Genomic DNA, 16883 nt, shown 5'->3' with positions numbered 1-16883 from the left:
CAAGTGCACTCTTCAGGAGAAAGGAGATATTGGGACGCACCCCTCCAACGCAGCATCACTCACTTGCCGTCGTCGTCTCCCATGCCCAGGTCGAAGACCCTCTTGGCTCCCAGCTCCTCCAGCCTCTTGTCCACATACGCTCCCATGGCATTGTAGTGTTCATATGTCTTGTTACCCAACGCAAACACCTGCAGGGAGAGATATGTCAACATCAGTTCAACATATTCAATATAAGATAGTATCCTATATACACAATATTTAAACACGCACACAAAGACATGCACACACACTGAATGCAAGCTCCTGCTGCTAGTACATTGTGAAAGTTAATCATCTTTCACTTAGTGTAATTAATGTGTTTTTTTGGTCTAGGACAGAAAGACAATATCAGGGAGTGAAAGGTGCCCAAGTGACCATTCAGAGTGCCCGGCCAGATTCACTTAAGTCAGAAGTTAAATTCTACACCCCATTGAGGGCAGGACCGTTGGATCGACCCCGACAACGCCCAACCAGCCAGGATGGCACGCATGTCAGCTATGGCTGAAGCCAGAATTCAACCATACACATAAAGCCTATTTCTTGCATGTTGTCATTACTCATCTCGGTCTCGCACTAAAGTTCATCGATGTGAAATACACATTTGAAAGTGAACGCTTGGCAAATGTATGTGAATGGAGCCAATATACGTGTTTCTCGGGCAAACTCTGTCCCTGATTATGAATGACGGGGAGGAGAAAGAGAGCGAGAGAGACAAAGAGATACTCACTGTGTAGTTGACTCCATTCAGTTCCCCATCACTCTCCTGCAGCCAGTCATAGAAGTCCTGGGCATTGTCCGTGGGGTCTCCCTCTCCGTACGTGGCCATGCAGAAGATGGCCAGGGAGTTTTCAATCTCAGCCAGACGGGACAGCTCACACTGTGAATTAAAAGATGCCAGGACATTATAGAGATTTGCTATTACACATGCTGTACGCCATTCAGGGTACTAGTAGCTTTTCAATTGTACAGAACAGGTCCTTGGCTCAAGAGACTAATACTGATCTGTGCTATAAAGCCTGTGTGAAAAGCAAACAAACCATGACTGAAGCGAATCCTGGACCAGTGTGAGTTGCGGGTCCAAGACCCAGGACCAGAGTACCAGGTATTGTGACGCGGTAACATGAGTCGCATGGTACTTTTTGCCCGTTGTAAACAAGCTAGCTTGCTAACGTCAGGTAGAATGCAAAAATCGCACCCTGAAGCAGTTATCAGGTCTTGTGAAAACACAATTTTTGTAAAATTCTAAAACGATCCAGGAAACTGGAACCAGGGTACTGAATTTCAACGCCCTAAGATAGTTCCTTTGAACCATATAAACCCTGATATAGAAATGTCGTTAGTTACCATGTCGTATTCTTCGGGGTCGGCAGCCATACCCTTCATACCGTAGCGCTGGGCGTCTTTGGACAGCCGGTTGGCAAACTCCTCGCTCGTGCCTGTCTGAGAGCCGTAGAATACCACAATGTTCCTACCCTGGAGAGGGAAACAGCAGCAACAGTTGGAATTAGGGCCAGGAGTTTTTTTACTGACCACATGACCTGGAGCCAGGAAAAAAAACTCCAGGCCATAGTTATAACCAAATCCCAACCCACCCTGCTGCCATTCAACTTTTTGCTGTCCAATAACGAGGTAAAATACTACATTATACAAGTTAGAGTATTATGTTCTGTGATAGAAAAAATACACTAGGAATAGCTTCCTAATATTTAGTTTTACCCCCCTTTTGCCCTCAGAACAGACTCAATTCTTCGTAGCATGGACTCTACAAGGTGTCGAAAGCTTTCCACAGGGATTCTGGCCCATGTTGACTTTAATGCTTCCCACAGTTGTGTCAAGTTGGATGGTGGTCCTTTGGGTGGTGGACCATTCTTGATACATACAGGAAACTGTTGAGCGTGAAAAACCCAGCAGCATTGCAGTTCTTGACGAACCGGTGCGCCTGGCACCTACTACAATACCCCGTTCAAAGGCACCAAAATCTTTTGTCTTGCCCATTCACCCTGTGAATGGTACACATACATAATCCATGTATCAATAGAGTACCACAGTATGAGTCATAATACCCATAAAAACAGAGGTCAAACAGGGAAATAGTTATTCCACCATTCATTTGTCTCACTGGAGATATTAGAAACACATAAAATAAGGGTTTAGTGAAGGCTTACTCTGGATTGACGTTTTGATAACCATGTAAATCTCTCTAGAACAAGCGGACTTATCAATATATTCACCTGTATTTACCACCCAAAAATGCAACGCTAATTAGCTGCTAATGTGGCTATCACAAAGAACTACAAATGCCACGATCTGGACGAGACTGCCAAATCGATTCAAAGGTAAGAATCTCCGGGTTAACTATGTTAGCTAAATGTACTATTGGTATTTATTAAGGATCCCCATTAGCTGCAAAATAAGGCAGTTTATACAATTTCAAAAACATTACAATACATTCACAGATTTCACAACACTGTCTGCCCTCAGGCCACTACTCCACCACATACAGTTGAAGTCGGAAGTTTACATACACTTAGGTTGGAGTCATTAAAACTCGTTTTTTAACCACTCCAAAAATGTCTTGTTAACAAACTATTGTTTTGGCAAGTCGGTTAGGACATCTACTTTGTGCATGACAAGTAATTTTTCCAACAATTGTTTATAGACAGATTATTTCACTGTATCACAATTCCAGTGGGTCAGAAGTTTACATACACTAAGTTGACGGTGCCGTTAAACAGCTTGAAAAATTCCAGAAAATGATGTCCTGGCTTTAGAAGCTTCTGATAGGCTAATTGACTTCATTTGAGTCAATTTGAGGTGTACCTGTGGATGTATTTCAAGGCCTACCTTCAAACTCAGTGCCTCTTTGATTGACATCATGGGAAAATCAAAATAAATCAGCCAAGACCTCAGAAAAAAATTGTAGACCTCCACAAGTCTGGTTCATCCTTGGGAGCAATTTCCAAACGCCTGAAGGTACCACGTTCATCTGTACAAACAATAGTAAGCAAGTATAAACACCATGGGACCACGCAGCCGTCATACCGTTCAGGAAGGAGACATGTTCTGTCTCCTAGAGATGAACGTACTTTGGAGCGAGAAGTCCAAATCAATCCCAGAACAACAGCAAAAGACCTTGTGAAGATGCTGGAGGAAACAGGTACAAAAGTATCTATATCACAGTAAAACGAGTCCTATATCGACATAACCTGAAAGGCCGCTCAGCAAGGAATAAGCCACGCTCCAAAACCTCCATAAAAAAGCCAGACTACGGTTTGCAACTGCACATGGGGACAAATATCATACTTTTTGGAGAAATGTCCTCTGGTCTGATAAAACAAAAATAGAACTGTTTGGCCATAACGACCATTCTTATGTTTGGAGGAAAAAGGGGGAGCTTGCGAGCCGAAGAACACCATCTCAACCGTGACGCACGGCGGTGGCAGCATCATGTTGTGAGGATGCTTTGCTGCAAGAGGGACTGGTGCACTTCACAAAATAGATGGCATCATGAGGCAGGAAAATTATGTGGATATATTGAAGCAACATCTCAAGACATCAGTCAGGAAGTTAAAGCTTGGTTGCAAATGGGTCTTCCAAATGGACAATGGCCCCAACCATACTTCCAAAGTTGTGGCAAAATGGCTTAAGGACAACAAAGTCAAGGTATTGGAGTGGCCATCACAAAGCCCTGACCTCAATCCTATAGAAAATGTGTGGGCAAAACTGAAAAAGCGTGTGCGAGCAAAGAGGCATACAAACCTGACTCAGTTTCACCAGCCCTGTCAGGAGGAATGGGCCAAAATTCACCCAATTTATTGTGGGAAGCTTGTGGAAGGCTACCCAAAACGTTTTAACCAAGTTAAACAATTTAAAGGCAACACTACCAAATACTAATTCAGTGCATGTACACTTCTGGCCCACTGGGAATGTGATGAAAGAAATTAAAGCTGAAATAAATAATTCTCTACTATTATTCTGACATTTCACATTCTTAAAATAAAGTGGTGATCCTAACTGACCCAAGACAGGGATTTTTACTAGGATTAAATGTCAGGAATTATGAAACTGAGTTTAAATGTATTTGGCTAAGGTGTATGTAAACTTCCGACTTCAACTGTATCTACAGTACAAAACCCATGTGTACGTGTGTGTATAATGCATATGTTATCGTGTGTGTGTGTGTGTGTGTGTGTGTGTATGCATGTGTCTGTGCCTATGTTTGTGTTGCTTCATAGTCCCCGTTCTTCCATAAGGTGTATTTTTATCGTTTTTTTTGTTTACTGCTTTACTGCGTCTGTTACTTGATGTGGAATAGAGTTCCATGTAGTCATGGCTCTATGTAGTACTGTGAACCTCCCATAGTCTGTTCTGGACTTGGGGACTGTGAAGAGACCTCCCGTGGCATGTCTTATGGGGTATGCATGGGTATTTGAGCTGTGCGCCAGTAGTTCAAACTAGGTTTGCAATTAGGGCAATATTCAGAGGTGGAAACTTTCTGTGGAAATTAACAGAAATATGCAAATTATTATTAATACCATTTAAATGTAGATGTTTTTTGCATTGGATATATTTACCATATAATTTGGAGACAGAAACATAAACCTTTTACCTAATCATAAGTCGACATAATTGCAAATGATTAAATCCTTCCAATAGAAATAAAAAAAACGATTTAGTTACGAATTGAACTTTAATTAAATTAGTTGACTCTTCACATGGGCTGATTTCACTGAACAACAAAAGGGAATATTGAATGATCCCCAATGATCCATCGCATCTCCCAAAAACATTTTCAACATACATCTGTAAAATGGTAGTTTAGAAACTAAAGCTTGGTTGTCTTCCTCTCAGGCTTCCATGTCTTCTCCATGGACCTCCTCAATGTCCACCTCTTGAACATCAGACTCAGAGGCCACATCTTCACTGTCACTTTCCAACCTTGTTGAGGATGGCTCATTGTCAGGTTCAAAAAGCCAGAAATTTGCATGGATGGCCACCAATTTTTCAACCCTTGTATTAGTCAGCCTGTTGCGTGCTTTGGTGTGTGTGTGTTCCCAAACAAGGACCAGTTGCGCTCTGAGGCGGCTGATGTTGGGATTTAGAGGATGATGGAGGCAACAGTGGAAAGAGCCTCAGATCCACAAAGTCCCTTCCACCAGGTGGCTGATATGTTGCCACGACTGCCATATTGCATCTCCATCACAAAGCCATTGCTTGGAAGTGTACTTCGCCAGACTGCCAAGAACCTTGCCCTCATCCAAGCCAAGGTGGCGAGACACGATAGTGATGACACCATCGGCCTTGTTGATCTCTGCACCAGACAGTAAGTATGCTGCGTACACGCTGCGACGTGTATGGGCTTCAGGCAGAAGTCTTCGTGCTTTTTGATGTATTTCAGAACCACGGTTTCCTCTGCTTGGAGCAACAGTGGGCAGGGCATCACGGATTTCTTCTCTGAACATCAGACAGGATGGCATTGTCTCCCTCAATCAAAGCAATGGCTACTGCTATAGGTTTCAGTAGTTTCAGGCCGCTTACCACTCTCCCCCAAAATACATAATCCAGGAGGATCCTCTTGATGGGGATGTCCGTATCGGCAGATTGTGATATGGCCATTTCTTGGAAAGACTCCTTCCCCTCCAGGAGACTGTCAAACATGATGACAACACCACCCCAATGGGTGTTGCTGGGCAGCTTCAATGTGGTGCTCTTATTCTTCTCACTTTGCTTGGTGAGGTAGATCGCTGCAAAACTTGATGACCCTTCACATACCTAACCATTTCCATGGCTCTCTTGTAGAGTGTATCTATTATTTTCAGTGCCATGATGTCCTTGAGGAGCAGATTCAATGCATGAGCAGCACTGCCAATGGTTGTGATATGAGGGTAGTAACTCCTCTACTTTAGGCCAAGCAGCCTTCATGTTCCCAGAATTGTCTGTCACCAGTGCAAATACCTTCTGTGGTCCAAGGTCATTGATGACTGCCTTCAGCTCATCTGCAATGTAGAGACTAGTGTCCTTCGTGTCTGTGCTCTTGTAGAATACTGGTTGAGTGGTGGAGATGATGTAGTTAATTATTCCTTGCCCACCTACATTCGACCACCAATCAGAGATGATTGTAATACAATCTGTTTTCTCTATGATTTGCTTGACCTTCACTTGAACTCTGTATCCAGTGAATGAGTAGCTAAAGCATGTCTGGTTGGAGGGGTGTATTCTGGGGGAAGAACATTCAGAAATCTCTTCCAATACACATTGCCTGTGAGCATCAGAGGTGAACAAGTTGCATACACAGCTCGAGCAAGACATTCATCAGCATTTCTCTGACTACTTTCCTCCATTGAGTCAAAAAAACTTCTGATTCCAGGAGGACCATGAGCTGTTGCTATTGATAAGGTGTCTGATTCATCATGTTCACCTCAAATAGAAGTAGAGGGAATTTTGTCAGAGGTTGCTTGTTGTGAGCGCTGTGGGAACTTTATGCACTTGGCCAGATGATCCTGCATCTTTGTTGCATTCTTCACATATGATTTGGCACAGTACTTGCAAATGTACACAGCGTTTCCTTCTACATTAGCTGCAGTGAAATGTCTCCACACATCAGATAGTGCCCGTGGCATTTTCCTGTAAATATTAGAAAATAATGAGTAAAAAAATATATATATACAATTCCATGTACAGATAAATAGTTAAGCAGTTAGATTAAACAACTCCTTTGTAAGATAAATTTTTTCAAATGAAACATATGGAAACAAGTGAATTAACACTTCAGTTAGCAGGCTCAAGCAAGCTTAAACCCACATGGTAGCAAAAACTAACTAGCAGAAATTGTTAACAAGTTTGAAATGATTTAAACACACTTTGCGGTAGGCTACTATTTACTAGTCAACAAAAAATAATGTCAAAGAAAATATATTCACCCCACCCAGTATTGCAATGAAAACTCACCAGTAAACATGTAGTCCTTGGCTCAGACAGCGTAGTAGCGTGGGCTCAATAGCATCTCATTAGTGTGCAAGACCTTGAGAATCAGCTGTACATGTGATGGAAGAATGCACTGTGCATGCGAGGGTTGCAATTCCATTGAATTGGGGATAGTTTAACCAAAATAGGCCACAAGACCTAGAATTGCCTTGTGTGTATCCCACAAAAAAGGTTCACTGTTATAAGCTAACTTTTTTGAGGAATTTAAGCAAAATTCCCCAAATTCCAGGTCTTAATGTCCCATGGAAAATTTCCGGGAAAGTTTCCGACCCTTTGCAACCCTAGTTCAAACAGACAGTTCTGTGCATTGAATATGTCAATACCTCTCATAAATACATGTAGTGATGAAGTCAATCTCTCCTCCACTTTGAACCAGGAGAGATTGACATGCATATGATTAATGTTAGCTCTCTGTGTCAGCGTTTGTTGCTGGTATGTCATGCCTAAGTTTGCTAATCTTGCCAATGAAAAAATAATTTAAGTAGTTATCAGTTGGTTTTGTGATGAATTATCCATCTGATTTAATGAATGATTGAGCTGAGTTTGCCTTTTTCCCCCAAAATGTCATTTAAGGTGCACCAAAGTTTTTACTATCATTCTTTATGTAATTTCTTAGTTTCATAGTGTAGTTTCTTCTTTTTATTCAGTTTAGTCACAGGATTTCTCAATTTGCAATACGTTTGCCAATCGGTTGTGCAGCCATACTTCATTTGCCATTCCTTTTGCCTCATCTCTCTCAACCATACAATTTTTCAATTCCTCATCAATCCACAGGGATTTAACAGTTTTTTCAGTCATTTTCTTAAATGGGTGCATGCTTATTAGTGACTGGAATAAGCAATTGTGTCACGTGCAGTGTCTGTTTGCGCCTCATTACACACCACAGACTAACAAACATTCTTTACATCAACAGCATAAGAATCACTACACAACTTATTGTATGCCCTCATACACTATATTAAGCCCAGCCTTTAGAACTTTGGTGTTCCTAGATATGGCTACTATATTGTGATCACTACATCCGATGGATCTGGATACTGCTTTCAAGCAAATTTCTGCAGCATTAGTAAAGATGTGATGAATACATGCTGATGATTTCATTCCTGTGCAGGAATTTGATGCTAATTAGCATTTTCGAACCTGAGAGTAAATTGAACCGAATATATTGATAAAACTCATCTTTTCCGAGAGAGATTTACATGGTTATCAAAACGTCACGCCAGGGTAAGCCTACACGAAGCACAACCCTTATTTTAAGTGATTCTAAAATCCCCTATGGAAAAACTATTGGTTTTATGGCTATTTTCACACCTCCACTGTTGGGCTCTATGGTCTCAAGGCTTCCTTCTTTAAAAATCCTTCTTTAACCCGTCTCCTCCCCTTCCTCTACAATGATTGAAGTGGATTTAACAAGTGACATCAATAAGGGATCATCGCTTTCTATGTCATGGAAAGAGCAGGTCTTCTTTATGATTTGTATACTCAGTGTATTTCACCATTCATGGTTCCCATGATAAATCATTAGACAGTGAGCAACAGAGACAAGACTAAATGATGGCGTAAAATACCATCATTATTGTATTTATTTCATCTCCTGATATCTGGGGACTTTGCAGCCAAATCACACTTGCTTACTCAAGCCTATATCAATTTCTCAAGATCAGCTAGTAACGTTACTGCGCAGATCTAGGTTAAATAGCAACTTGAAATCTTTCAAATACATTTAGTGTTTGCTCTTTTCTGCCTGGATTGCCAGATGGCCAGGGTTTTCACCTTTTCGAACATTCTATTGACTCTATTGTACCAGAAACGCTCAATCCAGCCCAGAACATATTTCAAATGATTTCAAATTGCATTTGAACCCAGGTCTGGACTGAGGAGTCCGGAGGATCCACTGCAATCCGTCAAGCTGTCCTCTACCTAAGAACCATTATGTAAAGCCAGTCTAGTAGCTAGACCATTGTCCTTCCCACCCCCAATATACCGGAAAATAGAAAAACACTAACTGTTTTCTTCATCTTCTCAATAAAACTAGTCTCTCGAGTAGAAGGTGCTCTGAAAGAAAAAGAAGACAAATGTTATGTACTTTCAAAGTCTATTGAGAAAATCACACTGAAAAATCATTATTTCACCGCTATATGCTGGGACATAAAACACTGCAAATCAATGATGCTTTTCACAAACAAGAAAAGCACATGCCTGGTACAGGGACGATCACTTTTTTTTTTTTTTCACACTATGCACATTAATAGCATGTCAATGGAGGACCTTCACACTTTCCTATAGCCTGGTTGCCAGATCGGTTTGTGTTTCAGCCAACATTGCTTGGCATGACAGTGAACAACACATGACAGTGAACAGAGGAGTTGGCTAAAAGAATGCCAGGCTATCTTGTTTAAGAACCTATTCTCACTACGAGAGACTGCCAAGAATGAGAAAATACCCTCGGCTAGACCTTTTACTGCAATGTAAACTTGTTAACTTGTCACATCTTCGACCGCTACTTCCGGAGGTAGCGCATGTCACTGGCCCGATTGTCTGATCTTCATTTCTTAACGTAATGATGGACTGTCGTTTCTCTTTGCTTATTTCAGCTGTTCTTGCCACAATATGGATGGTCCACAAATTCACTTTTAACAAGGCACACCTGTTAATTGAAATGCATTCCAGGTGACTACCTCATGAAGCTGGTTGAGAGAATGCCAAGAGTGTGCAAAGCTGTCAAGGCAAAGGGTGGCTACTTTGAAGAACCTCAAATATATTTTGATTTAACACTTTCGTTTTCAACATGATTCCATGTGTTATTTCATAGTTTGTCATCACTATTATTATACAATGTAGAAAATAGTAAAAATATAGAAAAACCCTGGAATGAGTAGGTGTGTCCAAGCTTTTGACTGGTACTGTATATAAAAACTTGAGACTATCACATTTTGTACCATATGCCACAGTCTAAAGGGAGACTATACTTCCTGATTTGGCCTTGTTTAAGATTTGGTTCATTAAGAAATGCAAGCGGCCATGACTGAATTAAAACCTGAGTTGGTCTCGTGTGTGTGTGTGTGTGTTCGCAGGTGGGACGCTTCAGCTGGTGTGTGACTGTGACAAAATTGGTTCGACTGTGGATAGCCTAGCCGTGGCTAGTTAGGAACCATCAAATTACACAATGTAAATGAGACAATATATTCATGTTGCACACCATTTAGTTGTCATTAAATGCTTTCAATATTTGTATATACATGTCTACTATATTAGTTACGATATTGTAAAGTCATTGAAATTTGGAGCCATTGGAATTTTAACATTGTCCCATAGGGATATCCAAAGTCAACCCACATTTACCACAGGTATTCTGATCAGGGTGTGCAGCTGCACTCTAAATGATTACTTCTGTGCTGCCAAATGTGGGCAGGATGGAAACAAACCCAACTGTTGTGATGCAGTCACGACCATACGTCTCACAAAACTCAGTTTTGGACGAGACCGATTTTATGACCAAAATGATCCTATTTACACTTTGTAGTCAAATTTGACAGTAGAATAAATGTTTGACTCCTATCAAATCATAAATGTTATTGGTTACATACACGTACTTAGCAGATATTATTGCGGGTGTAGCGAAATGCTGGGTGCTCCTAGCTCCAACATTGCAGTAGTATCTAACAATTCACAACAATAGACACAAATCTAAAAGTAAAAGAATGGAATTAATATATAAATATTAGATTGAGCAATGTCGGAGTGGCATTTACTAAATTACAGTAGATTAGAATACAGTATATACATCTGAGATGAGTAAAGCAGTATTTAAACATTATTAAAGTGGCCAGTGATTCCAAGTCTATGTATATAGGGCAGCAGCCTCTAAGGTGAGGATTGCGTATCGATGGAAGCCGGCGAGTGATGGCTATTTAACAGTCTGATGGCCGACCTTGAGATTGAGCTGTTTTTCAGTCTCTGTCCCAGCTTGGATGCACCTGTACTGACCTCGTCTTCTGGACGATAGCGGGGTGAACAGGCGATTTATGTCCTTGATCTTTTTGGCACCCGATGTCCTGAGACATCGGGTACTGTAGGTGTACTCAATGACACAAGACGGTCATAGCAAGGTTCATTTAGCCATTTGATTTGTAGTTTTAGGCACTTAATTAAGGTATATTAAAAAAATATATTTAGCAATTATTTGATGAAACATTGAATTTGGCCTTATTGCTTAGTCCATAGAAATGTATTGAACAACAGCTTTATAAATAAATAAAGACAGTCATCCCCCTCCCACCCCCAAAAATTGTAAAATGAAGTTTGATTTGAAGTGCCTGTCCTATATCTGAGAAAAAAAATAATGCTTTGATGCATGTAACACATTATTTTAGGCACGGAACTATCTTCATATATTCACTTCCATCATTTTTCTTACTGTTTACCGGCTACCTTCAGACTAGTCTTGTGAGGCTTGTGGGCATCCTAGAGCAAACCACATGTTAGTGAGCGACGCTCCTTTCCACAGAGGGGTCATATTAGTGTGTAGCCCAAACGGTTTAGATAGACAGAAGTTGGCAGATCGGATGTAGCAACTTCATACGAGCAAAACAGAAAACATCATACTTCTCACATCTTTCCATAGAGGGCTCAAAATATACTTACCAAAAACAAACGCAACATGCAACAACTAGCGATTTTACTGCGTTACAGTTCATATAAGGAAATCAGTCATTTCATTAGGCTAAGGATTTCACATGACTGGGCAGGGGTGCAGCCATGGGTGGGCCTGGAAACACATAAGCTCACCCATTGGGGGAGCCAGTCCCAGCCAATCAGAATTAGTTTTCCCCCACATAAAGGCTGTATTACAGTCAGTTTCATCAGCTGTCCAGGTGGCTCGTGTCAGACAATCCCGCAGGTGAAGAAGCTGGATGTGCAGGTCCTTGGTTGGCGTGGTTACACATGGTCTGCGGTTGTGAGGCCGGTTGGGCGTACTGCCAAATTCTATAAAAAAAAGTTGGAGGCGGCTTATTGTAGAGAAATTAACATTAAATTATCTGGCAACAGCTCTGGTGGACATTCCTACAGTCAGCATGCCAATTGCACGCGCTCTCAAAACTTGAGACATCTGTGGCATTCTGACAAAGGATAAAATGCTTACCAACAGGGATATAAACAAATTTGTGCACAACATTTGAGAAATACGTTTTTTCTGGGATCATATGAAACAGGCAGTTTACATGTCGTGTTTATATGTGTTTAGTATAATAAACATAAGAGACCAGCAAAATGGATGAGTGTGGCGGTATAGCAGGAACAGCGGCATCTAGTGGTCAAAACCTGGTACTTTCACACTACTTTATGGTAAATGATGCAAGCGACTTCAACTACTAATTTCTCCACAAAGGGGATGCCGCCATGAAGGCATTATCAAGTGCTTGTCAAATTGTGAATTAGACTATTGGTGTACAGACTACGCAAAAAACTAAACAGAGCTCATGCCTTTCAAGTGACTTTAAAAAAAATAATCTTTTTTTTTTCTCATCATGCAGCCTTACAATGCATTAAAAATCAAAACATGTAGCCCAACGTTTGCAGAACAACTAAAGTTACTAGAATTACTCTAAATTAAGCAAATAGGAGTACCTGTTTCTTTGTTAACCTCTCCACACAGAATAGCCGCATGTCCACCCTCCCTCAAATTGAGAAAATATTTATTTTTTATTCAGCTTTGTTCAATTGTATTCTTCATACTATAAAATAATACCACGGTATTATAAGCAAATCATGTCTGCTAAATGAACTAGTGTAGCCCACAGCCATTTGGCATAGCCACATCAGGACCTAAGATAAGGACAACTTAGAGTTTGCTACTCTTTTCTTCTGAAATAAACACAATTTTCTTCATATCATGCTTCTTTAGACTTCTCTAAAATAAATAATGGATTCATTGTGAAGGTGTGGGCTAAATTACATCGATTTATGGAGAAGCCTCTCTCGACAGCTGCCTGCCCATGGAACCGAAGAAGCTTCTTACAGAAACCCCAAAGCTCAGGGTACGATTTGGCTGAGGAAGCCACACAGGAACACATCCAGCCTCGTCTCTGTGGGCCGGAAAGAGAGGAAGTGCTTACTTTTGCCCTCAAGGGATAGGAAGTTCCCACATTACCTGTAACAAAACAGTCGAAAAGAAATAAGTGAAAACTATTATTTAGATGATGAATCATTATATTACATCAGACATAAGTTATACTTGTGTATGCATTTGGTAATAAATCCAGAACAAAACCTCTTCCAGAACTATTCTATTAAACTGTTCCTACCAGCAGAGACACCTCCTGACAACTGCTTGAAACTTCCTGAAACTTATGCACAAGACTGCTCATCCTTTCCTGACACCAGTCTGGGTCGGAGTATATGACAGTGCGGTCCAAACAGACCAGCCGTCTTATGGTGGGGTATTTCAGGGGGCTATTGTCCTGTTTGACATAGCCTTCATGCAGTCCCTCCTAAACTCTAGGACAGTGAGCTCTCCCTACACTGTTTTTTCTCAGCAGGGACAGTGGGCCGTAAATAGTCCTGAATGACTTATTACAATAGAAAACTAGCCTCACCATAATTTGATAGAAAGTAATACTTTAAATTCTCACATTACCTTGAGGACTGACTCGGCACCCAAGCCTATGTCAACTTCCTTCGGGCGGGCCCAAATATTTTGGTCGGCGACATCCAGTCTGATCATCTGCAATGTCCTGGAGGAGCTCCCTCTTGACAGAACGCCTCAGCAGACTATGCCAACAGGAAAACTCAAAATGTAATGCAAATACCATTTTAACCATATTCGTCATTAAATACATGTATATTTCCAAAACTCTTATCTTTATCATCACCTCCATCATAAGCTTCATATCATCAATAGTACAATCAGTGACAAGAGATTTAATCAAAACGGCAATATCAAATTGTGCACTGCTATAATGTAAATCATTACCATTATCAACTCTTTGCAGTGGAGTGGCATCACTGGCTCGTCAATCTGGTACTTGGTCAAAAAGGGACTGAAAGTCCTGGAGATAACCATGAAGAACTGCAGTTTGACCCAAGATGAGCTGATCTTGCTGAGCTGTTTGTGTCAAAACGACTCTGTTCCAGGGGTTGGGAGCGATGCGAGCGGTGTAGTCAGCCTGTAACGTTAGCCGTCTACCGTAGTTTCAAGTCGACCTCCGTTACCACTTCACCACAGCCAATCTCTGCTAGCTAACAGATTAACGCACAAGCCGTGTTGAAAGAAAATATGCCAACAGTCAAGAGTGACTCACTGACCTCTGTTCGCTGCAGGAACGTTACAGGCTGACTACACCGCTCGCGTCGCCTGCGCGAAGTGTTGCAAAATAAATGTAGAAATCTATATTATTCAATTATTGTACCAACACTGCTCGCGCGCACCAACGAGCGTCTGCGTTGCCAAGGGCTAAAATAGAAGTCAGTTCTATTTGAGATGCAGATTGCGCTGCAAATCCTGCCGCCTCTCCCATCTCCTCATTGGTTTTCAGAAGTAGGTACCCACGTGCCATCTCATCATTGGTTATACCCATGTGGGAAAGACAAACGAGGTCAGTGGCGGTAATGCACCTAATTTATGAAAGTTGCCAATTGCAATATAAAGTCAAGAGATGAAAAATACTGGAAGGAAGAGAAATGACTAGAAACGATTCGGTTGACCGTTTTATGTGTGGATTAATTGGCGGAGTAGAGGATCTTGTGCATTTCAGGTAAAATAACAACTCAATGTTTATATCCCAGGACAAATTAGCTAGCAACAGCAAGCTAGCTAAATAGGACAAATTAGCTAGCAAATGCAAGCCAACTAAATTGCCATAAATGTTTAATGCTTTTCGACAAGTTCCCAAATTAATATAATTGGTTCAGAGTTTGTTTTGATATTTTAATCTACGTGTCGTGATCGCGTTTGGTGTGGGGGGGGGGGGGGACAAAATACATTTATGCACGATGGCGCACGCGCACAGCTGGTTTGGGTTCCGTGTTAGTGTGGTTCCGCTCTGCACGTGACTCAAGCTAAAATGAGTTCCTTCCATTGAAGTAAATCACAATCCTATCACCCATTCTTTACATCACCTCAATGCAAACGGAACGTAATAAAAAGTAGTCAATATCCCAGTCTACTTTATTTTTAAGACCTTTTAAAAATGTATTTAAGACTTAAATTCCTTTATCTAAATTAAAAGCCTTAAGACTTTAAGGACCCACGGACAACCTGGTCTGGGCAGGTGTGATGTAGTTAATGTTTGTATGATGTTGTCGTTTTTTTAATTTTTTTATTTTTATATTTCACCTTTATTTAACCAGGTAGGCAAATTGAGAACACGTTCTCATTTACAATTGCGACCTGGCCAAGATAAAGCAAAGCAGTTCGACACATACAACAACACATAGTTACACATGGAGTAAAACAAACATATAGTCAATGATACAGTGAAAAAAAATAAGTCTATATACAATATGAGCAAGTGAGGTGAGATAAGGGAGGTGAAGGCAAACAAAATATATATATAAAAAAAAATAAAAAAAATATATAAAAAGGCCATGGTGGCGAAGTAAATACAATATAGCAAATAAAAAGAATAACACTGGAATGGTTGGTTTGCAGTGGAAGAAGGTGCAAAGTAGAGATAGAAATAATGGGGTGCAAAGGAGCAAAATAAATAAATACAGTAGGTAAAGAGGTAGTTGTTTGGGCTAAATTATAGATGGGCTATGTACAGGTGCAGTAATCTATGAGCTGCTCTGACAGCTGGTGCTTAAAGCTAGTGAGGGAGATAAGTGTTTCCAGTTTCAGAGATTTTTGTAGTTCGTTCCAGTCATTGGCAGCAGAGAACTGGAAGGAGAGGCGGCCAAAGGAAGAATTGGTTTTGGGGGTGACCAGAGAGATATACCTGCTGGAGCGCGTGCTACGGGTGGGCGTTGCTATGGTGACCAGCGAGCTGAGATAAGGGGGGACTTTACCTAGCAGGGTCTTGTAGATGACCTGGAGCCAGTGGGTTTGGCGACGAGTGTGAAGCGATGGCCAGCCAACGAGAGCGTACAGGTCGCAGTGGTGGGTAGTATATGGGGCTTTGGTGACAAAACGGATGGCACTGTGATAGACTGCATCCAATTTATTGAGTAGGGTTTTGGAGGCTATTTTGTAAATGACATCACCGAAGTCGAGGATTGGTAGGATGGTCAGTTTTACAAGGGTATGTTTGGCAGCATGAGTGAAGGATGCTTTGTTGCGGAATAGGAAGCCGATTCTAGATTTAACTTTGGATTGGAGATGCTTGATGTGAGTCTGGAAGGAGAGTTTACAGTCTAACCAGACACCTAGGTATTTGTAGTTGTCCACATATTCTAAGTCAGAGCCGTCCAGAGTAGTGATGCTGGACAGGCGGGCAGGTGCAGGCAGCGATCGGTTGAAGAGCATGCATTTAGTTTTACTTGTATTTAAGAGCAATTGGAGGCCACGGAAGGAGAGTTGTATGGCATTGAAGCTCGCCTGGAGGGTTGTTAACAGTGTCAAGAGAAGGGCCAGAAGTATACAGAATAGTGTCGTCTGCGTAGAGGTGGATCAGAGACTCACCAGCAGCAAGAGCGACATCATTGATGTATACAGAGAAGAGAGTCGGTCCAAGAATTGAACCCTGTGGCACCCCCATAGAGACTGCCAGAGGTCCGGACAACAGACCCTCCGATTTGACACACTGAACTCGATCAGAGAAGTAGTTGGTGAACCAGGCGAGGCAATCATTAGAGAAACCAAGGCTATTAAGTCTGCCGATGAGGATGTGGTGATTGACAGAGTCAAAAGCCTTGGCCAGGTC

The 16883-nt window shown here is 41.4% G+C and overlaps 1 protein-coding gene across 1 annotated transcript in view; it reads right to left on the bottom strand.

The window, feature by feature from the left end:
* LOC129821770 (NADPH--cytochrome P450 reductase-like) overlaps positions 1-16883 on the bottom strand; it is a 37537-nt gene that overhangs the window by 6819 nt on the left and 13835 nt on the right. Inside the window, exons 3-6 of the mRNA XM_055879397.1 lie at positions 9030-9078; positions 1384-1512; positions 767-916; positions 64-188 (exon numbers count right to left, since the gene is read on the bottom strand). Of these exons, the coding sequence (XP_055735372.1) occupies positions 64-188; positions 767-916; positions 1384-1512; positions 9030-9078 (453 nt within the window). The remainder of the gene's footprint in view (positions 1-63; positions 189-766; positions 917-1383; positions 1513-9029; positions 9079-16883) is intronic.

The sequence above is a fragment of the Salvelinus fontinalis genome, chromosome 24 (genome assembly GCF_029448725.1).
Source record: "Salvelinus fontinalis isolate EN_2023a chromosome 24, ASM2944872v1, whole genome shotgun sequence".
NCBI lineage: Eukaryota > Metazoa > Chordata > Actinopteri > Salmoniformes > Salmonidae > Salvelinus > Salvelinus fontinalis.
Note: the sequence above shows the minus strand (reverse complement) of the source record. Positions and strands in the feature narration are given on the sequence as shown.